The 24,147-nt window shown below is 33.2% G+C and overlaps 4 protein-coding genes across 4 annotated transcripts; all 4 read right to left on the bottom strand.

The window, feature by feature from the left end:
- Nucleotides 1-775: 775 nt before the first annotated feature.
- On the bottom strand, nt 776-1,925 carry LOC142525458 (uncharacterized). Its single transcript, XM_075629756.1, has 2 exons — nt 994-1,925; nt 776-871 (listed from the first exon to the last, which is right to left on the bottom strand). The coding sequence occupies exons 1-2, from the start codon at nt 1,713-1,715 to the stop codon at nt 868-870; spliced, it is 726 nt and encodes a 241-aa protein (XP_075485871.1). The 5' UTR covers nt 1,716-1,925; the 3' UTR covers nt 776-867.
- Nucleotides 1,926-9,512: 7,587 nt separating this feature from the next.
- LOC142524642 ((1S)-1,7-diacetoxy-luvungin A aldo-keto reductase-like) lies at nt 9,513-10,785 on the bottom strand. The gene is made up of 3 exons (XM_075628689.1): nt 10,313-10,785; nt 10,015-10,225; nt 9,513-9,911 (listed from the first exon to the last, which is right to left on the bottom strand). The coding sequence occupies exons 1-3, from the start codon at nt 10,654-10,656 to the stop codon at nt 9,636-9,638; spliced, it is 831 nt and encodes a 276-aa protein (XP_075484804.1). The 5' UTR covers nt 10,657-10,785; the 3' UTR covers nt 9,513-9,635.
- Nucleotides 10,786-13,976: 3,191 nt separating this feature from the next.
- Nucleotides 13,977-16,469, bottom strand: LOC142525189 (plant intracellular Ras-group-related LRR protein 1-like). Its single transcript, XM_075629372.1, is given in 4 exon segments — nt 13,977-14,770; nt 14,772-14,805; nt 14,893-15,059; nt 16,045-16,469. Coding segments are annotated over 4 exon segments (1,050 nt in total). The 5' UTR covers nt 16,285-16,469; the 3' UTR covers nt 13,977-14,161.
- A 499-nt stretch (nt 16,470-16,968) lies between these two features.
- Nucleotides 16,969-21,917, bottom strand: LOC142524096 (histidine--tRNA ligase, cytoplasmic-like). Its single transcript, XM_075627832.1, has 7 exons — nt 20,554-21,917; nt 20,192-20,371; nt 19,307-19,564; nt 18,994-19,128; nt 18,414-18,695; nt 17,768-17,908; nt 16,969-17,489 (listed from the first exon to the last, which is right to left on the bottom strand). The coding sequence occupies exons 1-7, from the start codon at nt 21,880-21,882 to the stop codon at nt 17,181-17,183; spliced, it is 2,634 nt and encodes an 877-aa protein (XP_075483947.1). The 5' UTR covers nt 21,883-21,917; the 3' UTR covers nt 16,969-17,180.
- Nucleotides 21,918-24,147: the final 2,230 nt, after the last annotated feature.

Genomic DNA, 24,147 nt, shown 5'->3' with positions numbered 1-24,147 from the left:
CATAACATATGCATCTATGTCACAGACACGCCCAGCTCATGTGCAATATCCACCGATGTGGACTGGAAACGAGTTTGAACCCGGACCATCATCTTCAAATATGGCATACACTACTCCGCAAGTGGTTTCAAGCTTTCCATCATATGACGCTGGTTGCGACACTCAAACCGGACAGTCATCTTCAAATATGGCATACACTACTCCGCCAGTGTTTTCAAGCTTTCCATCGTATGAAACTGGTTACTACACTCCGTTTGCTGGTAGTTTTACTGAATGTTTACAAAGTGACTTTCGACCGGGTATGAATGATAGTCGCCCTACATTTAACACGTCGCTCGTACCATTTCAACAATATTCTGAGACAGAAGGGTATGAGGTTGGTTGGAACATTGCCGATACCAGTACATCTATAGCCCAAACAAGTACGCATGGAGATGTTGAACAGATGTTAGGTCGTGGACGGAGAGTGATTAGAAGACCACCGTGTGGCACTGGGGGGCATCGTTACCATCAGCATTAACTATTTATTTATATATGCAAAATTACTTACGTCGTATTGTTGTATGTTTTTCAATTTTTTTATTTGCATTTGAAGTTGTTGCTGCAACATTTGTATTTCAATTGTGTATACAAATTATTATTGAATTTTTAAAAGTGTGAAATGTAGTATTTGTGATTTATTATTCTTGTACTAATTTATTTAGTATAATTCCTAAATCAAGTCAAATAAGTCAACAAACTTGATATTAAAACATCTTTATAACAATAAAATGCCGAATACAATTTATTTACTACTTCTATTAAAATGTAAAATCTGCGTCCCAAACATAAGTATATGGCACCATAACTCTATCTTCTCACATGCACCTACCTGCAATGAACAACAATTATTAATAAATATAAAATTTTAATGTACAATTTTGTAATTACATTAATAACTTCACATGATATGTATTCAAAATAAGGTACAATACGTTATTGTAGATCTTTTACCTCCCACGTTGTCTCTCCCTCGATGATGGTTGATCCATCTCGTTTCTTATGCGTGTCCTGCGATCTCTACCAGCCTGCCTCCTTTGTCGACGAACACTATTGTGTTGTAATTGGAATGTAGGTTCATCCCAATATTGTTCATCATGAATAGGGTAGAATCTTCCATCGTATGTGTTCACATATTCGCTAAGTGTCAACCATGGTTGTACAAGTTGTGCGGGATTCAAACCAAACCATTTTGCTGCACATATAACATGTGAACAAGGAATTCCAAATATTGTGAATTTACCACATGTGCAATCACGCGTAGAAATGTTGACAGCTTGTACGTGATGTTGCCGACCAGGTCTTCCTCCTGTCGCGATGGATGCTGTTTTATCCCTTTGGTCAAATCTTACAACTCGATGTTCAATTGACTTTTTTGACCACATATCAAATTTAGAGTACGCAAAGTCGGTCCATGGTTGATTTTTTTCCAGCATCTTATCACTTCGCGCTCGCCGTTGAATGAAATATTGCACGCATCGCTGTAATGTCAGCTCCACTATTGCCGTTATTGGAAGACGTCGAACCCCTTTCAATACACCATTAATACACTCAGACATGTTCGTCGTCATTATCCCTCGTCTCCATCCCCCATCATGAGCCAATGACCATTTTTCTTTTTGAATGTTTGACAAATAGATATAAGCTACTGCATTATTTGTTCTAATTGTCTCCATTGTCGCATTAAATTTTGATACTTGGTGTTGTATCCCTGCTTCCCAACATAAGTCTTTCAAGTGAATGTTTTTGAACTTACTGTTGAAATTAGAGCAAACATGCCTCAAACAAAAACGATGAACACCACGAGGAGGCTTGACGTCAGGGAGATCTTGCACTGCACTTGTTATACCCGCATGTCTATCAGATATAAGGCACACACCATTACACCCTCTAGTAACATGTCGTGCAACATTACTGAGGAACCAATGCCAAGACTCATAATTCTCTTCATCAACAAGAGCAAATGCTAGCGGCAAAACCTGGTTGTTGGCATCTAAAGTTACTGCTATGAGTAGTTTGTGATTATATTTGGTGTACATATGCGTACCGTCTACGCTGATTAAATTGCGACAATGTCGAAAACCATCTACACATGGTTTGAAGGCCCAAAACACGAAGTTCAAAATTTTATGTGGATGGTCATACGGTCGAAGATGCTTCCATTCTACAATAGTTCCTGGATTGTACTTCGACAAAGCTCCCATATATTTAGGAAGTACAGTTGCAGAGCTTTCCCATGTGCCATAGATTACCTCCACTGCGCGTTTCAAACTCCGCCATGCCTTAGCGTACGATATATCATACCCATATTTTTCTTTAATGCTTTCTCGCACATATTTGATCTTATATGCAGGATCACAACGCACAATTCCCAAAAGTGTGCTGGCTATCATGTTTACATCAAGGTTGTGGTGATCTATACCGACTTGGGTAGACATGCATGTGTGATCATCACCATATTTTGTGATCATGAAGTAGCCTAAACTTTTTTTGAACGATGCTCGAAGTCCCCACCCATAGTTGCCACCTTCGGACCAGTTCTTGCATTTTACCTTCCAAATTGTCGGAGAACTTTGGACAACGATATATTCACGTCTCAAAACCCGAACAGAAAAATCCTTCACTGAAGCTATTAAATCACCTTTGTTCTTAAAAAACATTTTTACACCGAGCTTTGGCCTTTCAGGATTGTAAAAGTTTGTTCGTGAAGAAGAAGGAATACCAAATGAATCTAGAATTTGTTCGTCGTAGACTTCATTGAATAATTGGGAAATTTCACGTAAATGTTGCTCTGGTGCAATATGAATGCTCTCTGTCATTGTTGCTCCCGACATTAACACACCCGCCGATGTCCCTTCATTTGCATTCTCAAACTGATGATCATCTTCTCCGTCACTTGATGTAGCATAAAAATCATCATCGCTATTCATGACATGATGCGAACTGTCCCCAAATAAATCATCTTGCTCATCCATGTGTTCTGTATTCGGGGCAGGAATATTTGCAGCTTCAGCAGAACTATCAAATTCTCTGACATTTGTGGTATTTTCTTCAGGAGCCCATGAATTTAAATCCAATTGGCATGTTCTACTAGAACTCCATGCAACATCAACTCCTGATGGAACCGTGATATGATGATCCCAACCCCCTGAGATAAAATCCAATTCTCGTGTTCTATTCATCCCCTATGCATAGTCTTCTTCAGTGTGAGTCGTGATATGGTGATCCCAAGGACCAGTGTCGATCCCAGAGTAGGTCTGAGCTGACCGTTCATCGACGTGATGCATAGAAGGTCCCGCTTCATTCAAACCTACTGTTCCCAAACCTTGCGTTATTACTGGCATGAATGCATCAAAATCGTAATCACTTACGTTCTGTAACACTGGCGATGAATCAACATACAAGTACATGCAATCCAGTGTCGGCAACTCAAACATAAATTGTAGACTATCATCATCTGTGATATAGACATGCTCTTCAATGTAACGAGACAACGAGCTATAACAATATTTGGTTGACAATTTGATGCAGAATTTTGATGGGTCGATCTCCAGCTTCCGATGCACATAATTCACCAATTGAGAAAATGTAGTAGAGCGAGGGATTTTAATGGGCCTGGTCGCGGGGATACTATATCCAACCCTACCATCTTCAATAATGACATAGCCTACCTACGTAAAGTAAGGCCTTGACAGTATCCATGTCTGTGCGAAATATAAAACATAATTAATATTAAAAATATAAAAAAATTATATAAAATAGTATAATACAACCAAAAAAAATTAGAATTACATTAATACAACATAAATAATAAAATTATAATATAAGAAATTATTGAAATTACCTTTTCAAATGTCGTTCAGCGAAATTTGTAATTAAATGAGCTATCGGAGTTCAATATATGCAATTAATTACATAAATTATCAGATATAATATACATAAAACAATTCAATATAGAAAGAAAAAATATATATTCGACTTAGACTCGGCGCAATTCTCCCAAATTCTGTTACTCAGCACAATTCTCCGAAATCAAATTCTGAATTGCTGATACTCGGCGCAATTCTCTAAAATTCTAAGATTTGACAGAAAAATATCAAATCAAATTAGGAATTCCAATAATCACACGATCGATGCAATTTATAAAGGGAGGAGAATTACAGATTCTTTATAACTAACAAATAATACCACGGAGTGAAGAAAAATAAAGAGCTGCGCAAGAAAAATGCCGAATACTTGATCTGAAGGACTGATGAATTCACCAAATACTCGGTGCAATTTTATTACATAATTTTCAAAAAAATTTGTATATAACAACACAGATTAAAAATTAATATAATTTATTTGTATTAAACTTTTAAGTAAGTTATTTCAAAATATATAGTTGGATAAAAATATTTTAATCAGAATTATCAATTTCTTATATTACTTTGCATCAACATAAATTTTTTTTATAATATTATATAAATTATATTAAAGTGCCCAACGTTAAAGAGTAACTAAACACTATTTCATATATAAATTTTTGAAAAAAACATAACAAAATACTTTATAATTTCATTTGTATTAAGTACAATAATATTAACTGATTCTTATATTAAATTAATTAAATTAAAAATATTAACCTTCAAATATTTCAAAAAATACAATATCATATTTATTATTTTTTTAATATTTCAACTATTTTTTAATATTACGATTAATATTAAAAATATAATATTTAATTAAATTATACTAATCATATAATATTAATGAACAAAATTATAATTACATTAATATAATATAAATAAAGCAAACAAAATATTAAAAGAATTACTTAAATTACCTTTCTCCGACGTAATTATACGAAACTTGTAATAATATTAACGGACGGTGTAATATCTGAAATAAATGACAAGTATTATCAAAAAAATTACACAAAAAATAGTAATTTTTAATATATAATTATAATATATATTATCAACGAAATTAAGCATTACCTCTTGATATATCTTCAAATGAAAAGGATGATAAAATCAACAAATAATATTAACACAATATCGAATTAGAAAAGATGAATTCTGCGCATATGAATCGGAGGAATGCGAGAATTATTACGGAGAAGAAATATTTTCGGACGACGAAAGGAAAGAAGGAAAGTGTACAATTTGAAGTGAGGAAAATTTTTATTTATAGGGGAATACACACGGAAAACACACGGATTGGACACGGATTCAAAGAACCCGTGACAGTGTGTCACGGATTCAGAATCCGTAAAAGACTGTCACGGACCGTGACCCACTCCACTTTTCTTTTTTTTTTTTAATTTTTTAAATTTCTTTTTTTAAAAAGAGATGTATCCGCTGCAGTGCAGCGGATTGTTATAGTTTTACAAACATTCTCATTTTGCAATATTTATATAATTATTATTTTACTTTATAATATTTTTTAAAAAAAACCCAGCTAACACATGGCTCCGTCCCGTGAGTAGGGGCACTGACTACAGATTGTGGCTCATGATTTAGCATATAAAAACTACATTTGCGGAGAGAGCATCGAAATAAAATTAATGGTGAAGTTGGGATAAAAATAGAAGCATATCGAACACAATGATTAATGGTCAACCAATGATATGGGAGTGTTAGGCGTGCAGTGCAATGACTCACCTACTTGCTTGTCTTAACTTTATTATACACAATATATAGACGAAATCATAACCTTTGTCCTAAATTTTATCAGGTCCTGACCTGTGGCCGAATCCATAATTTTTATTTCAAATATTGATTTTGTATAAAACAAAAAAAATGTATTAAAGTCTGAAATGGCGAGCGGGCAATTCTTCTTTGGATTTGATCACCTTTCGCATCGAGTAATTAGGGGAAACTATTCCTTAGATGGAGCCAAATAGCCAATTATGATTTTATTTGACATATATCATTTCAATCGAACGACAGGCTGGTTCATATGTGTCATTTCTGTAATTAATCGGCGTCACATTAAGCGTGTGCGCGCACAGGTTGTCGAGGGAATGAAAAATCGTGCGATTTTTGATTTCTTATGGTATTAAATTTAAGATTAAGATTATTATTTTTGTTCGTATTATACTTTTTTTTTTTTTGACGTTTTTTCGACGTGAAAACGACTGTGACAGTTGATATGATATCGATATGATGTTGATGTATATAATTTTATATCAACGTTTTTTATGAAAATTATTATTTTTGATAAAAATAAAAATGTATGATTAAAGTTGAAATTTGACAATATTCATTTGTCTTTACAATTTTATTTATCTATATTTTCAAAATTCAGTTTTTTTCTCGTCATCTGAATCTTTTGTTGTTGTAACTTTTGTCTTCTATTGAGATGATGACGATGTGATGCTCGCGTGAAGAGTATCACATAATCATCTCTAATGAAATATATTAAAATTTTTAAAAAAATCTAAAAATGCATACATAATCAAGATCTAATTTTAACAATTTAGAGTACCAAAATTTTAGAAAGACATAAATTAAAATTTCCTCTAGATAATTGGGAAAGGACTCATTATTTTGTTTTTGGGGCAAAATTATGCATACACACATTTATTGCACTCCAAATTCAATAATAGCATAAAAAATTTGTATACGAATTTATAATCAATTATATAATCCACAATAGCTAATCTGGCCTTGAATTAAAAATTACGAACCCAAATTTACACCCTTCAAACCATGACTTTTTAGATTTGTTTTGGATGGGCTTGAGCCCAATAAAATTGGTGGATTCCTCACATTTTGAGTCTCAAAACTGGCCCAACGTGATTTTCAAAGCGGAGAATGGAAAACTTAATCATACTCCAGTTAGGTTTCAAACTTAATTTCTCCGTTTAGTGATATAGTGATATAAATATTTATTAACTTAAGGAGTATGTCTCTCGTAAAACGGTCTCACGAATATTTATTTATGAGACAGGTCAACCCTACCGATATTCATAATAAAAAGTAGTACTCTTAGCATAAAAATTAATAATTTTTCATGGACGACCCAAATAAGAGATCTGTCTCACAAAATACGACATGTAAGACCGTCTCACATCAGTTTTTGCCTTAACATAAATACGTTAAATGAAAAAAACACTCTCACTATGGCCAGAAAGAATAATATTTATATCTTACAGTAGGTAAATAAATAATATTTATTCTTCTAACAATTTAGATATTATATATAGAGTATTTGGCTCAGTTTATAAGCTATTCAAAACGATTTATAAGTTGTTTGAGAGCTTATAACCTCTCAAAATTTGTTTTGTAAAATTTTTAAAAAGATTTTATATACTGTCAAAATAACTTGTTTTACAACTTATAAGCTACTTTTAAAAAAGTTAGGTTACCTCAACTTATTTTTTAAGATTTTATTTGAATATACTTAAAGAGCAGATTATATTTATTAATTTTATCATATCTCAAATCCATCCTTGTGTAATATATCATGCAAGTAATAATAATATAATTACCAAATAAAAAATATAATATTATTAATATAAATATACTGTGATAACTATTACGAATAAAAATTATAAATATCAGTATACAGTAACTAATCATTAGTATTTTATTTTCCATAAATAAAATTATAATTATAATATTACATATGATTTTATTTTAATAAAAAGAGTAATTAATAATAATTATTAAAATATTATAAATAATTGTATTATTAGTAAAAATATTAATAATTTTATATTTGTGATTAAAATTATCATATTTAATAATTTATATGCTAAAAATAATTATTATCTTGGTTTTATAATATTATATCTTTTTTTTGTAATTTTTATTTAAAATGATTTTATAATACCATATACATCAACATCTTTAAGATTTATTGTCTTATTTTATCCAAACCTTCTAACAATTTATTTTTAAAATAAGCTCTTTTCAGAATTGTAAAAGGTTGAGTGAAATGAATTCTTCATAACCGCAATGCGGGGAAAGAAATTACAGAGTATGATTCTTGACTCGTATTTATACTAATGTAGTGTGGATATTTTTTACCAAAAAATAGAGGGGTGTGGGTGGCTAAACCACAACTAGAGTAGTTCTTTCCCATTTCTCCCTTGGGATTGAATCGGGGACAACATATTTTAAGAGTATCTAGCTAGATATGGCATTATAACCACACCAAATTTATGTGATAATTAATTAACATGTTTAAGTATTGCTTGATTCGCGTGATTAAATAAGTGAATGATATATAATGAAAGTGATAAGAAAATAAAAGTCGACCCTCTCAAATGTGTGTCCGAGTTAGTGGAGTATGTAAACATTTCACCAATAGTTAAGAGTTTTATTCTCTTACCAACATCTTCTCATACGATTTTGTCACACAAAGCTTGTTCAGTGCGGTTTACCTGAGTAATGTGATTTGTAGGCTATTGCATTAGTCTAAGAGCTTACTAGTACGCACCGAAGATATATGCTGCATGTTCGCACGTCGTAAAAAAATGAAAGTGGGGATAAATAATATATTGTGATGAATTATATATCATGGTTGATATGATTTTAAAATTATGGATTAAATTTGTCCATTATGCTACAATGATAAAAGCACCCAATGACGTGTTAGCAATCAAAGTTTTAAGTTTTTGTCATATTTGAAAAAATTTCGTCAAAAAATTATTATAAAAAGAATATTTATTATTAATACATTCACTACCACATTAATATTTTCAAATAAATAGGAAATAAATGCGTAATTAAATGTGAATTTTTAAATTTTGTTTTAAAAATTTTAATTTGAATTTGATATATCTTGAAAATATAAATTATATTTAAGTTTCTACATTGATTATTTCATTTAATTTTAGTTACGGTTTTAAGTTTTGTGTTTAGTGACCATTAATCTGTATCATATTAATAAAACATAATTTTATATATATATATATAATATTATATTTTTCAACTTTTTAAAATAGTGTCGTCGTGAATCCCAGTATATTGACTATCCATAAATTGTTAATAATAATATTATTATCATGATTATTATTTATCTTAATTAGAATTTTAATATAATTATTATTTTTCTAAATGTTATAAAAAAATAATTAAAGTTTTTAATATTAATTTATTCTTCTAGTAAATGACAAAAAATTTGATTTTTTCAAAAATATTTATTTATTGTTTAAAATTTTAATAGACAAAAATAATATATATTTTTATAGATATTTTTTTATTTTTTATTAGTCATTGTTTCACTCAACTAAGATAAAAAAAATCAATTTAATTAACGACAAAATATTAATTATTATCTTCGTTTAAGCATTATAGTCAAATGATATAATAATTTTTTATAATAATATTCAAAATTTAAATATATTCGTTATATTATATCAATAATTTTAATAAATTTTCAGACTCTAATACTTACTAAATCAATCACATAAAATAACACTATAAAACTCGAGTATTCATTCACAAGTTCTATTGGGGAGAGATGCCTTCGGGTTTGAACAAGAATCCACTATCATCGAGACAAACAACGTCAGTGAATCAAACTGGCCCTGTATGCAAACAAATCACTGAAAGTAACAACTGAAAAAAAAAAACTTGAACCAAAATATTATTATACGCTGATCATTGAAATATGTTGAGCATTTCCTTCATTAGCTGCTCACTTAAGCTCTCCAACAAGACAGCCACCCCTTGCTCGTATGCCCATCTGAAGTAAACCTGCGCAGGTGTCTTCAAAATACTATCTTTCTCTATTTTTAAACCTTCTGATTCCATAAACTGAGTGTAATCAAAATCTTTATCTTCCCCTTCGACAGAAGAGGAAACAACGATGGTAATGTCGTTCTCTGCGCAGTATTCTCTAAGTTTCTTGTCTCTCCACATGCTTTCCATACCAATCTAGCAAACAAAAATATGATAAATCAATTCTATAATATATAAACAACCACTTTCTTGATTTCCTGTATCTAGCAGTCTATTGAATCTGAATCCATTTTCAGACCTGATTCACCGCCGGAGCCGTTTCTGCAAATTGGAGTAAACTTTCCAGCATTGTGGTGGAGAAGTTACCGACTCCAATCACGCTCGCTAATCCAAGTGACTGGCATTCTTCCATGGATTTCCATGCTAGCATGAAATCATTGACTGAAAATGTGTTGCCGTTCTCAGGCCATTCAATCAGAAAGATGTCCACGGGTTTCAGGTTCAGTGTCCTGTCGAAAATGAAAGGAGCTGACCGTGTTTAAATTCCTGGACATAAATTAAAAACCGTGAGGAGTTGTGTAAAAAACTACACTTACTGAAGTGATTTCTTCAGATTCGGGACGATGGAATCAGAAGCAGCGTCATGGAACCGAATCTTGGAAGTGATGAAAAAGTCATCTCTGGATTGTACAGTCCCATTTTGAAGAGCTTCAGCTATGGCTTCTCCAACGAGCTGCTCCAGATAAGAAGAAATTTCAGTCTGAAAATGGGTGTAGCCAAGGCCAATGGCGTAAAGAATCGCAGCTTTCGCAGCAGATGGATCGAGTTTTTCTGGAGCAGCAGATGTTCCAATACCGAGTGCTGGCAAGTCTATCGCTGCAGAACGATTTTCTCTCTTGATTTTGGGAATGACAAAAGGTCCTTGCGAAGCATCAGTCATATTTTATCTACTTTTTTGAAAAAATATGAACGATTGATGATTGTTTATGTGAGAATTTGAATGATTATTATGAATGGGTTTCTAGCAAATTTTATAGTATGGCTGGCACTTAAGATTAGGTGAACATGTTCATTTGTTAAAACATTGTTCACACCTCGGGATGTCTACTTATAGACATTATGAGTTGAACTCTGACCAAGACCAGCGCCTTCAACGGAGCTAGCGGTGGCTACTGCTCAGAGAATAATATTTTTTAATGTTTGACGAGTTTGGTTATTTTGTTGTTATATGCACAATATTAACATCCCTTTTGGTGTTGTATTGGTGTTACGTTGGAAATAATATTAAAACTGCAGAAAACAAAGCAGATTATGATTAAAATTTGATGAAGTAACAGACCAAAATTTCATAAATGTATAAATCCGATTTATGTGTTAGTGGATGAGAGTCGCGTTTCGGCTTTTGGCAAAAAGATAGATAGCATAGTGGGAACTTGAATGACACGAACTTGGAACGTTGAATTCAGACGTGGAGATGAAAAGAAATCCATGCAACTTGTGTTTATTTTTTGTTTTTGTTTTTGTTTTTGGAAACACTTGTATTTTAATACTATTTATGAGAAGACCGACTTTTAAAGAAAAAAATAATATAATCCACTGTCTTAAAGTTTAAATATTGTGTAATTTGTCATAAAATATTATTCCAATGAATCATCCGTTGTCCGTGTACCCTCATTTCGAAAGAGTTTTGATATTTAACGAGGAAAAATCGAAAGACTTGGTCCGATACACTGACATACACGTACAACTAACATATCGATTATTGAAAATACATTCTCGTTTTCTTTTAGCTATTATTTAGGTAACGATAAAAAAAAGTTGGACGTTCTATTTCACAAGTCACTTTTCTTAAAAAATCTGGTTTTTTTATGAGTATATAAAAAATTCAACCATCTAATTATTCCCTAGCATCATCTTCTTCGCCCTCTCATGAACGAAATTTATGGATGCCAAGATCATAAATTCGTAACTAAATGTGGAGTAAGTTGGGAATATTTATGCATGCATTAAGTCATTCATATCAAACCTTGTATTGAATTGTCCAAAAAAAAAAAGAAATTAATTGCCACTTTGCTTAAATTCAGAACACTTTTGTTTGACTCGACCTGCTTATTATGTATAGATCCAAACAAATCGAACCGATTAAAAAAATGTACAAGTGGTTTAATTTAAATAAATATTTTTCTATTGTAACATGTTATTACATTAATTTAATTCATCCATCAAAAGTTCATCCTTGTTCTACATTAAAGTTTGAGAACTTTTCGTTGATAGAATGATATGATAACCAATATATTATATTAGTGTATAAAACATTAGATAACAAATATCAATGACATAATATATATATAAGTTAACATAATCATCAGATTTGTATTTTATTAACATCAACACTCAAATATATTTTATATATCTATATCAAAACACGATCTAAATTAGCAAAAAACATTTGCAGTTTGCATGTCAAATCGATTACAAAGATTGGAATATTCTTGTCTCGTTTCTTGTGGATCACACAGTTGAATAATTGTTGAATCCCTCCTTTGGTGTAGCAAAATGCCTATTAGATTATGCAAATCTCTGTTTTGTATCTATCACATAAGGTTTGTCCAGTATGATAGTAAACATAAATTTATCATAACTCCTTACACCCAATAAACTTTGTTTCAACTCCCTAAATAATAAAAATGACGAAAATACCCTTATATGTGTTAATTGTAATAGTTGATTTTTACTGGATCAGAAATGATATTAGAATCTATGTAAAATTATTTCAAACATAAAAAATTACTATTACTGAGTAATTAACTGTTGGAGGAGGAGAATTTTCTCAATTAATATAGATCTGAACCCGAATTCGAGATTAATTATTTGCAATGTTTATTCCAAAGCGTTGGAATATTTAAAACAAGAAGATCTACTAAATGTTAGATATCGAGAAACTAGTGGAACTTATCAGAGTCATAAGATAAATTTATTATTCAAAATAATAAGTTTCTATAAATAGTATAGGATTCTTCTGAACTCTCTAGATATCTTAGAGAAATTCAAAAGTCAGTACAAAATTAAAATAATATATTGTATTATGTATCACAAAATGTGGAGAAATGCTTGAAAAACAAATTTAATTAGATTTTTTTATTGAATTAATATTGTATTAATATCATGTATAATTAATAATAAATAAATTAATTAAATTTACAATTTTGATGCGGTGTCTTAAAAATATTCATAATCGTAATGTGTTAAGAGTACTATTTTAAGCAACATATAATTTAATATGGCAAAAACAACAGTTTTTTTTTTTTTTTTTTTTTGAAATGAGCAAAAACAACAGTTAAGCTTGAAGAACTAAAATGAGATAGAAAACATATGGTACCAATTATCCATTTTTTATTTATCATTTGAGTAGTTGAATTAAAAAAAAAACTGATATTGTATATTTTTATAATCTTTATTCAACTGAAAATAACCAACAAACCAGACGACTTTTTCCTACGTGGACCTGGAAACCACCAACTAGCTTGTCTAATCTGTAATTTATCCAATAACATATACTATTTTGAACATTGAAATTTGGCCAGAATTAAGCTGGTAAATGGGAACGAAATACATAATATTTGTATGTCTACCCTTGTTTTAGAAGAGACAAAATATTCAAGCATTAAAAATACCACTTGATATTTTTTCTTGCAAGTAAGTTTATGTTTGTCAAGTATTTTACTATTTTACGGACAACTTGGCCTATTTAACATGTTAAACTTGATGTGATTATGATGTCAAAATCTTGAAATTTGTTACAGTGTTTGCATGTTTTTAAGATAATTCCATTACCGTATCCTGAGAACATTAATTGCATCATTTCAAATATTATCGTATTACATGCATTACAAAAATTTGTGTGAGACGATCTCATGAGTCATATTTTGTGAGACGGGTCTTTTATTTGGGTCATCCATGAAAAAATATTACTTTTTATACTAAGATTATTTCTTTTTGTTGTGAATATCGGTATGTTTAACCCGTCTCACAGAAAAATATTCGTGAGACGGTCTCACAAAAGACCTACTCTGCATGCATTGAGTTAATGCGTGGGATCAAGATCAAGTATTGTTATCGGTTTTTGCATCGATTTTTATTCATAATCTTCTTGTTGATAAAACACAGTGAGTCCATTGGTCATAATTTCCTCTAAAAACTAAATAAGGGGGTGATATTTGTGGAAAGTTATGAACCAAATTTTCCCTGTAAAGAAATGATAAAAGAACATTCAATAATTTGAAATCCTGAAAATACTAATTTCCATCGATCTGCTGTCTAACCACAAACTCTTCATTCAGTAAGTTTATTTGAAAGGCAAACACATAGATTCGTGAGCAATACAGACTTCAAGTCACAGACACAAAGATGGACCTATTTTTGCAGACGTTGTTGCCACTCACGTCTCACAATTGCTGATCCAGAAAGGAATCCCTCCGGGCGTTTCCTCCAAGATATCCTGAAACAGTCTGAGAAACACCTGTGTAAACGTTACCGAATGTGGATGTTCCCCATGCTATCCATCCCATCTCCGTTTCACTGTTTTGTTCATGCAAACTTCTTTGTTGTTCAGCCTCTAACATATCAAGTCGCCTCTTCATCATGTATTCCATGATAGCTTTAAGCCCTTTGTTCGCGATCTCCAATGGAGGGATCACAAGTGGATTCTGGTCCACGATAAGCTTGGTTAATTTCTGCAGCTGATATATTGACTCGGGCAGGGCTCGAATTTGGTTGTTACTAAGATCAAGTTCTATAAGATTTGTCAGATCACCGATTGTTTCAGGTACTTCGGTTATATCATTGAAATTACTACTGGCATTCAGTATCTCAAGATTTGTAAGCCTTCCAATAGTGCTTGGTAGACCATGAATTGCATTGAAATGAGCATCCAAATGTCTCAATGATTTCATTTCACAGATGGAGTTTGGAAAGGCTCTTAATTTGTTAAAGGGAACGGAGAGCTTCTGAAGATTCACCAATCCGTAACAAATATTTGTAGGCAAAAACATCAAGGTTATTGAAGCTCGCATCCAACTCAATTAAAGACCTGCTGAACAAAAATGTGTATAAGTAGTCAGACAAGAAAATGTCCAATTTAGTACATCACAAATTTTTATCGGTTTCAGCAGCTTACCTGCAACCAGCAATACTTTCCGGGAGCTTTTTTAACTTATTTCCTGACACATCCAAGACTTTAAGATTTATCAACAAGCCTATGGAATCGGGTAATGTTTCAAGAAGGTTGGATGAGACAATGAGCTCCTCCAATTTCTGTAGTCCTGAAATCGAATCAGGAATAACCTGGAACAAAACAAAAATCTCGTCAATGATAATTTGGGAAGATCTACCTCTTTGTACTAACAAACGGTAGGGCAGGCAAACAGAATCACTATCTTGGCTATGAATCAAACTAGGACTAGTAATTTCAGTCGCCATTTTCTTCATAGTATTATATTATACAGTGCAAGTTTTAAAAGTAGACTCCCTAAGCAAAACCATATCAAGCTTGTTCATTGTAGTCATAGTTTACACAATCAAGTCAACTAAAATTAATGAAACTTGCATTATAACTCCAAAGCCTAAAGTTCCAGATTGTTTGAAGTGATTATGGCTTTACAGATAATCCATTTTCAAGCATTAAAAAATGGACCATTTCTTTTGGAGATATGAGACAAGCCCAGATAGATTTTTTCTGAAAGTCATCTTGAGTTCAATGCATACAAGCAATAGATCATTACAAGTAACAATACCGTACCGAAACGGCATCACGAATTCGTATCAGTTATGATGCAATCAACAAAACTATGATTTGAACTTCGAGATTTTCTTAAAAAGGTTTTGGGAGGCCAAGTGCCGTGATCACTCCAGGGGTTTACTCACGATTGCATTTCAACTTCCACGTTCTTGTTTCATTATGTGAAATCAATTTTGAACAACGACTCAGCAATCAGACCAAGTTCTTTTTTAAAAAAAGAAAAAGAAATCCATGTTTAATCCATCATCTGTAACTCAACAAAGCTTCAGATAAATCACTGCCATACATGTTCAGCCAAAAGGTATAAACTAATTTCCAATTTCTTGTTTGGGCCAAAATTTAAATCAAACACGATCATGAACATCAAATTCTATCTAGTTTCACCGTCCTTTCTCATTTCTCGCTATCTCCAGCAACCAATCAAGAGAGCAACATAATTTTTCAACCAAAAGGAGTAAAAAAATCCTCAAGCTTCACAAACCACCACAGCAAATATACCCTCCAAAAAAATGAAATTATTGTAATACAAACCTCAAGATTATTATGTGAAAGATTAAGAACCACCAAAGCATGAATCTTGCCGAAGGGCTCAGGGAGAAATTTCAGCTGGCGCCCTGAAAGATCAATTCTTTCCACCAAATTTTCTCGATTCAAAGCTTCTTTTAAAACCCTTATCACCTCTTCATCCACAGAATCAGTATCTTTTTTACTGTTTAAATCATCATCAGTCAATCTAACCTCCATAAACTCATTCCCAAGATTCCTATCCATATTTCAGGCACAAAAATCTATTCAACCATGCATAAAATCATCGGATAAAGTCAGAGAGAGAGAAATATAGGCAAATAAATAGGAGTTAATGCACAAGAGTAGACTGTAGTATAGACTATGGGAGTTTGACGGATTCCTGGATCAATAGTCTTCGCAACGATGTAGACAATGTACTAGAAACACAAGGTCCTTATTTTATTGTTATTTTTCTTATTTATTTTTGTTCTTAATTTATACCCGTTTCAAGTTTTTTTTAATATTATTATTATTATTATTATTATTATTATTATTATTATTATGAATTTCAGTTGTATAAAAAATATTATTAGATATATATAAAAGTGAAAAATTAAAACTCACACATATTAGGATGGACGAATAAATTTGATCACTTGCAATGCATTAGATTCAACAATTAGGTTCGCAATAAAACATTTCTCCGATGATCATGTCCCACAATTCCAATCGCAGACAAGTCCAAAGAATCAACCATTGAAGCATCTAAATTCAACTTAATAGTACCTGCTTGATGAGAACTCCAAACATTTTTTTACTGCTGTTTATTTTTATTTTTAGTTTCCTACAATTTATACTAACTAAGATTAATTTTAATTTGGCACAGCTTAGACTCGACGTTAAAACAGATGTTAGCTTCCAAAAATAAGCTCGACTCCTCTGTTTAAATAATAAAACAAAACAAATACCTTGCAAAACGATGAGTATACAGGAAATGAATACAAAACAAAATAAACTATAAATAAAAAAAAAATTATCCAGAATTTAAAGTGAGTAAGACGTTAATGTTACCCATTGGGGAACTATGCATACATGTATATCTCTATAATGCACGTGACTAGCCATGTTCAAGAACATTACATCAGGTAAACTGGAAAATTTTAGGTAGATACGCTGTTTAACCGGCTCTGAAGTTCCTCCACGAGTCCACTTCGGGGAACCTCATGCTCAGTAGCAGCGGCTACATCTTTCAGTTTCACTATTCCTTCATTCATTTCACGTTCTCCTACTATTACCATGAACGGTATCCTGGACTCTCTAGCACGGTCGATGTGTTTCATCACTCTTTTATTGATCATGAACTCGGCTTTCAGCTTCGCGCCCCACAGTTGGCTCACCAGCTCGGCACCCAAGGACAAGTCATCACCTAGAATGCTTACTAGGATTTGAGTTTCAGTAGCACGAATTTCCTGAATAGTGGAAAGACAGAAATGTCAAATGCCACACAAATGGCACATTTCCTCTATCCCGAAAAAGAAAAGAAGAAGAAGAAGAAGCTACAAAAAATTGTGAAATCTAAGCAAGAATGCAGCGCCAAAAGTAGGGGACTGGAATGGTAAAGTTGGTGCATTCATGTTTAAGGAAGATTTCAAAAAACTTAGAAATGCGATTTTTCTATTATTCCGAATAAATGTATACTCTAAAGCTATCATGTTTTGAATTTCAAATTGATATGAAGAGATAATACCTGATTTTTATCCTTTTGTAGCTGCTCCATTATAGTAAACACTCTCTCTATTCCTAAGCTGATTCCAACCGCAGGAACTTGTTTTGTCCCAAACATCCCAATGAGATTGTCATAACGTCCACCAGCAGCGATCGAACCCACCTGCATGACAACTTCTTCAGCAAAAATATTGAGGGAATCGTACCTTAAGAAAATGCAACCATAATAAAGATGAAGGTGGTTGGGAGGAGAGGGTGCTAAGCACAGAAATAAAGCATATATATTTCTTTTTATTGACACTGGAACATCCAGACCAGCAGCTAAAACACTTTAGGCAGGACACAGCACCATTAAGTTTTCATGTCTGTGTCCATTAAATAAGTAGTGAGGATGTACCTGGTTAAACTGTCTGAAACAGGGAAGAATGATATATCCACTAACCAAAAGCTCTACCAATTCTTATCCCTTCTCCAAAGCAAGTTAAGATATCTCATTCGTGATTCGCCACATAAACTAGAAGTCATTGCAACGATTTTTATTTATCACCTAGTTAAAACTCAACTATTATTGAATTAAACTGTTAAACACTTTATTTCCCTGCTGTGTAATATTTCTAACCAAACATGACAAACATGTAAAGTATTTCTTCACGTAATAATAAAAATACCTGTGTAGTGCCTTTAAAAACAGCTTCAAATATGACTCCAGTATAATAATCAAGGCCTCTTGCAAGACTCAAGTCAAAAATGAGTTTGTCATCGCACTTGGACTTCTCCAAGGCTTTGAACAAAATCTCCAATTCATTTAATGCAAGCACGGCATCACTGTTCTTCAACAACTCACCGCCTTCCTGTTTTAGCTCATAAAATAATTCCATAGGTGACCCTCTTTGTTTAACAAAAGTTCCAATTTTATCTGCAGTCTCCTCGGTTAAACCTTTTTCTTCTACCTACATAAGTGCACAAACCAAAGTGATACAGTTAAATCTCATAAACGTTAAACCTACTTACCTACAACAGTTTCTTCAGAAAATAACAAACTAACTTAGTCAGGAATGAAAAACAAATATAGAAAAAGTCGAACGTTATAAAACTTGCTTTCCTATCAATTCCTAGACAACTTGCTTTGAAGTTCTTCTCAGACCAGCCATGAGAGACCAACCAAACACCAGGATAAATAAAAGTTCAAGTTTGCACCACTGGAAGGAACCGCAAAACCTTAAATCAGAACCAGATCCTCGTACTCACCATTTCTTTCCTTATCTGCTCAAATGTCTGCTTGTCTAACTTGTCAATACTTGAACAAATGGTTCTAAATTTTACTTGGGGCACCCCACATATAGCCAACATTCCATCAAGTAATTTCCGGTGGTTCAGCTTCACCTGAAAAGGCGATTACAAGTTATGCTAAACATGACATATATCTTACACAAATTTTAATTTCATTTGTACAACTACCAGGGAATTTAACGTGTCAAGGATTAGGAGCATAAGAAGTAAAACTATTTCTCAAAACCTACATATATTAGTGGGGAAAGCTTGCAAACACGTCAAAACTAACCTCATAATCCCCAATATCTAGCTCATTTAGCAACTCCGTCAATATTTTTATGACCTCAAAATCTGGCCCCATTTTTTCAAATTGGCCAGCAATATCAAAGTCGCACTGATAGAATTCACGGTATCGTCCCCTAGAAGGATTGTCCCTACGATATACCTTTGCTATTTGATATCTCTTGAATGATGTTAAACCATTCATAGCAACAAACCGAGCAAATGGAACCGTCAGATCATAACGAAGTGAACAGAGTTCTCCACCCTGCAAACATGTGAGAAAAACACTGAAGCAATCCATTTGTAAATAAAGTGAGTTTGACGCTGTATTCCCGGAAAAAAACAATAAAAAATTGTTACCAATTTTCTATAAATCAGTAAGGCTGATCTGTTCCTAAACAACTGTAGCAGGAGAAATCCGGAGTAATGACCATTATTTTTCAACCTAAGAACTACTTTAGGGTTTGAGCCACATAAGGTAGGAAACTCTCAAGTACTTGGCACGTTTTCTCGTTGTTTTACAATTCATTGGACAGAAAAAAGGTATAAATAGATGCGGTTTGAGCACCTAAAGTTGACAACAGGCAGGCAAACTTGGGGAGGGGCTGTTACGAGCACACCTGTTGAATAATTTCTAATCAGCAAATTGCAGGCTCACAGGTTAGGAGAGACTGAACCAAAACAATATTTTTCAATAATTTATTTTCCCCGGACAAAATACATGAAGGTACAAATTTTGTTGCTTCTATCAAAAATTAAATCAAGGTCCAGGAGAGTTTAATTTTAAATGTCGATAAAATTGTGGAAAACTGGTTTTAGCATAAAATGCACAACAATAAATTTGTGGTAGTGATTTTGTTTGTGAGATGTCCATCAGAGTCAAACAGCATACCTGATCAGCAAGGTCATAGATCAACTTTGAGTCTTCCCCGTACTTTCCCATAAGTGTCTCTCTCAACTCAAATGCAGGAGTATCTAAGGCCGTGGCACCATGCCTTTTGAAAACCTCGCCTATAACTGAGAAGGCTTTCTCTCTGACAGACATCTGCTCTTTTGCAAAATCACGAGTGCCCTAAGTAAAATCACGAGAAAACTTTGTAAATTCATTCAAAACTACAATTCTCTTAAAAAGGGAACATATATAAACATATGAATCCAACAAGAAGGCATTTGTACGAGACGAACAAACTATATGTGCATAAAGTATATGTTGGTTAATACAAAGATAAGATAAATTAGCTGCAGCATTAATACCTTCGGAAGTTTGGGAAGCCTTCGACTTTCATTGCTCTCCACAATTTCTCTGACTTTCTTCAAAAATTCGTCAAAACCAGAATCTATTGGGTTCAACAACAAATGGAAATCCTCAGCAAATTTATCCAAGTCATACTTTGTTGTTCCCCCGAGAAACCGCTCCTTAAAGAACTGCACGAGAGCATTGGTTCCTTTCCCCAGCTGCAGCTTCTTCTTTTTTTCACTCTTCTTGTCGATTTTGGTTCCATCCGCACTCGAAGAAACATTTATGCTCCCATTTTCTCCTAGATTTTTCTCAACAAACTCACTTGCTTCAAGAGCAATAAATGCAGAAACCCCCTCCCAAGCTAAGACCTTTCTCACCATATCCAACAATTCATAAATTTTATGCAAGAACATAAGGTAATCTTTCTTTCTAATTGCAGCCTGTGACGATGAACACAACTCTTCCAAAGAATCAGCACGTGGGCATTTAATATCCAACATCTTAGACAAACGGGACGTCAAATCTTTATCAAATATCGAGTTGGCAACAATAAGCTCCACACGTTGAAAACTAATATCCCCCAAATTCCAGAGAGACAAAGCCAACGAAGAGAATGCAGTTGCCATGGCCTTCGATGAGCCAGCTCTAAAACCCGAGTTTAATTGGACTCTAGTTTTTGAATGTAATAATCGAGCAATTTCCCTAAAATTTCCATGCACTGAAGGAATCTCCGCCACCGCAGACTCCACGGGTTTCTTTGCGGAATTAACCAACTTGGAGCCGTTAAAGAATACTTTGAAATCCGAGGCCACAGCAACGTCATCCTTGGCGGAAGATCCGTCACCGGAATCAATCAAATTAAAAGGTGAAACGTCAGCTCTCAGGGCCTCGCATGAAATGGCAGCAACGGCGTCAGCGACGGCCAATAAAGCAGAAGAGAGATGGTCGATCAACGCAGAAACGCCATCGAATGCGGCTATGGAGTAATCAAATAGAGACGCGTTTTCAGAAACGACTCCTTCCAGTTTAAAATCGGAACCGATGACATCTTGTTCGATAAGTTGAAGTAGCTGAGCTTCGACGGGTGATGATGACGAAAAAGAATGTAGCACCTTGTTCAGGAGAAGAATTAAGGAAGCCTTAGATTCCTCGGGAGTAAAGTAAGGTGGAATCGAAACAGAAAAGTTAAAGGTGGAACTGGATTTGGAGGAGCTTCTAGATAGGGCGGAGGAGTCGATTGCTACACGTGCGATGCCGCTAGCAACCTCGAACACTGCGGAGGATGTGAGAGACGAACCCTTGCCGCCGAGCGCCACCAGTCGTGTACCCGCCGCTGCCGCCATGGCTGCTAAAATTAGAAATTTTGTTTAAAAAAGACTTCATGGGCTGCTGAGCCCAGTACTAACTGGGCTTACTGAAAATGGTTAAATTAATCATTAATATCCACAGATTAATTATTAATTTGATTATATTTTAGTTAATTGATGCAACCAGCAGATCGTATGCTACACCAACCCTCGTAATAATTTCATATTTTACCTAAACAAATAATAGTGGCACACAATATAAAGATTTTACGTATAAATTAGATTAAAAAATTCAAAATTGCCTAATTAATTTTTTTGCACTTACTCTAATATTTTCAAAATCAGTTCAAAAGATGAAAACTAAGAAAATGAAAATAAAACGTGAAAAATAAAAAAATGAGGGAATTTAGTTAGACATAGTCACGGGCCTAGTTAGACCTGGACATGGACTCAGCCCTTGGTCAACGACTTTGACTCAGAATCATGACCATAAGCCACCGTTTAATACGTAGGATGAGATTAATTATTTGAATATAATAGAAGGGATACGAAAGTTTAGTACATGTACATTTAGTACAAGGGTTTAAACTCAGTTTCTATTTGGTTCTATTTATTCTGTCCGGATAAATACTAGTACAATATTTAATTTTTCAACTTTACCCCTATGACAATACATATCACGCTTCCTTTCTTTTTGACTCCAAGGACAGATCTACCCAACTACTCTCTCACTCAATGCTGCTTTTTCGCATTTCTTAGATCAGACATCCGATCTAGAACAGAAGAAGATATGTGAAAGGAAGTCAAGGTGATGGGTTACAAATAAATGTTCCTCCATTTTTTTTAATTTCCGAATTGTTCAAAATGGGAAGAAGAATGAAAGTATTTAACTCTTCGTTGTTTTTCGTTAATTTTGATGCCTTTGTGTCTTTGAGAAGTAAAATTTGCAGGTTTGTCGACCGTTGATTTATCGAAGTACACCGTACAAGGTTCTTTCGAAGGAAAAATCTAAGGCATCAACGATGCAGTCGGTGTGAAAGTATATCAGATGGTGATTTTTTTTTCTTTGAATACTTTGTTTCTGTGTCCGAGTTAATGATCTTAATACAACATTTTTTTGTTCAAATGTGAGACTTGTTAAATTATTTAACTCCATCTACTGTATTAAATTGAGTAAATTTTTTTGTATGTACATATTTCGTTTTTAAATTATAATATATGTTCTCTTAAATGCAGACCAAAACGTATGTCGTGTTCGTGGGAAAGAAGATTGGAGTGTACGATAGATGGCCTGAGGCCAATGCCCAAGTTTATCGTTTTCCTGGTGCTTGTTACAAAGGTTACGAAAGTAGAAAAGCTGCCGAGGAATCCTTTAATTTGTTCGTGAAACAACCGGTTGAGGTTCCAGATTTGAATGAGTCCAGTAGCTCCGCAGTCTACTACAGCTGAACGTAGTGCTCCAAGAACAAATGAAAGTAAGAAATTAGTTGATCTACTAAAGGAATTATCTGATTTAGGTCGTGAGAATCGCAACATAGATATGAAAATGGAGAAGTTGTCCGAAGATATTGGAAAGTTATGGAAGGATTTGGAAATTACTTCTGTTCCATAGATAATTCTGTAGACTAAGCTTCGTTCGTATATTATAAATTTTGTTTCAATGTTAATTGTAGTCTTCAATTGCCTTGTTTCAAAGAAAACTTCAAACTAACATATATGTCCAAGTGTTGCCTACTGCACCTTCTTCTCTACATGTCGAAGAAACACAAGTCATTGTATCACACAAAGTTCTCTGATGCAGGTATGACAATTTCGTTTTCGTTCCTTGTCCATTCAAATTCTAAATTTATCACGCTTCTCTGTAATTAGAATTTGTTGTGTAAAATATTTAGTGTCGGTTGTTTCTTAATTTCAGGTGGAGAAATCAGTAAATTATGTTCTGTACTTATTAATTTTGTTGGTACGTCATTTCTCTACTCACCAATTTATGTTGGTAAAATGTCTTCTTTACTTATGTACTGTTGTTAAAAACAATTAAGTAGGTATCTGCTTTCAGAAGTGAAAATAAGTTAAAAAACTTAATTCATTGTTTTCGTGTTGCAATGTATTAATTTTTAGTACAGTCTTGCTTTCTTAATATTTGGTAGATGTTGACCTAGTAAAGATTTGCATCATTACAATATCTACAAAATGCAGCTTATTGAATACAAGTAGCTGGACAAATTAAGTCAATAAATCCTTGTTGTTATAAATATGAAGAATGCTTATTATGATACTATGGAAAACTCAACATAGTACGAG

Source organism: Primulina tabacum, chromosome 14 (assembly GCF_025594145.1).
Source record: "Primulina tabacum isolate GXHZ01 chromosome 14, ASM2559414v2, whole genome shotgun sequence".
In the NCBI taxonomy this organism is placed as follows: Eukaryota; Viridiplantae; Streptophyta; class Magnoliopsida; order Lamiales; family Gesneriaceae; genus Primulina; species Primulina tabacum.
Note: the sequence above shows the minus strand (reverse complement) of the source record. Positions and strands in the feature narration are given on the sequence as shown.

Coding starts and splice junctions, on each gene's coding strand:
- LOC142524642 (XM_075628689.1), bottom strand. CDS start 10,656: ATGACTGATGCTTCGCAAGGACCTTTTGTCATTCCCAAAATCAAGAGA. Junction 10,226..10,312: donor AATCTGAAGAAATCACTTCA/GTAAGTGTAGTT, acceptor CATTTTCGACAG/GACACTGAACCTGAAACCCG. Junction 9,912..10,014: donor CGGCTCCGGCGGTGAATCAG/GTCTGAAAATGG, acceptor TTTGTTTGCTAG/ATTGGTATGGAAAGCATGTG.
- LOC142525458 (XM_075629756.1), bottom strand. CDS start 1,715: ATGGAGACAATTAGAACAAATAATGCAGTAGCTTATATCTATTTGTCA.
- LOC142524096 (XM_075627832.1), bottom strand. CDS start 21,882: ATGGCGGCAGCGGCGGGTACACGACTGGTGGCGCTCGGCGGCAAGGGT. Junction 20,372..20,553: donor GGCTTCCCAAACTTCCGAAG/GTATTAATGCTG, acceptor GATTTTACTTAG/GGCACTCGTGATTTTGCAAA. Junction 18,696..18,993: donor AGCAGATAAGGAAAGAAATG/GTGAGTACGAGG, acceptor GCACTTATGTAG/GTAGAAGAAAAAGGTTTAAC.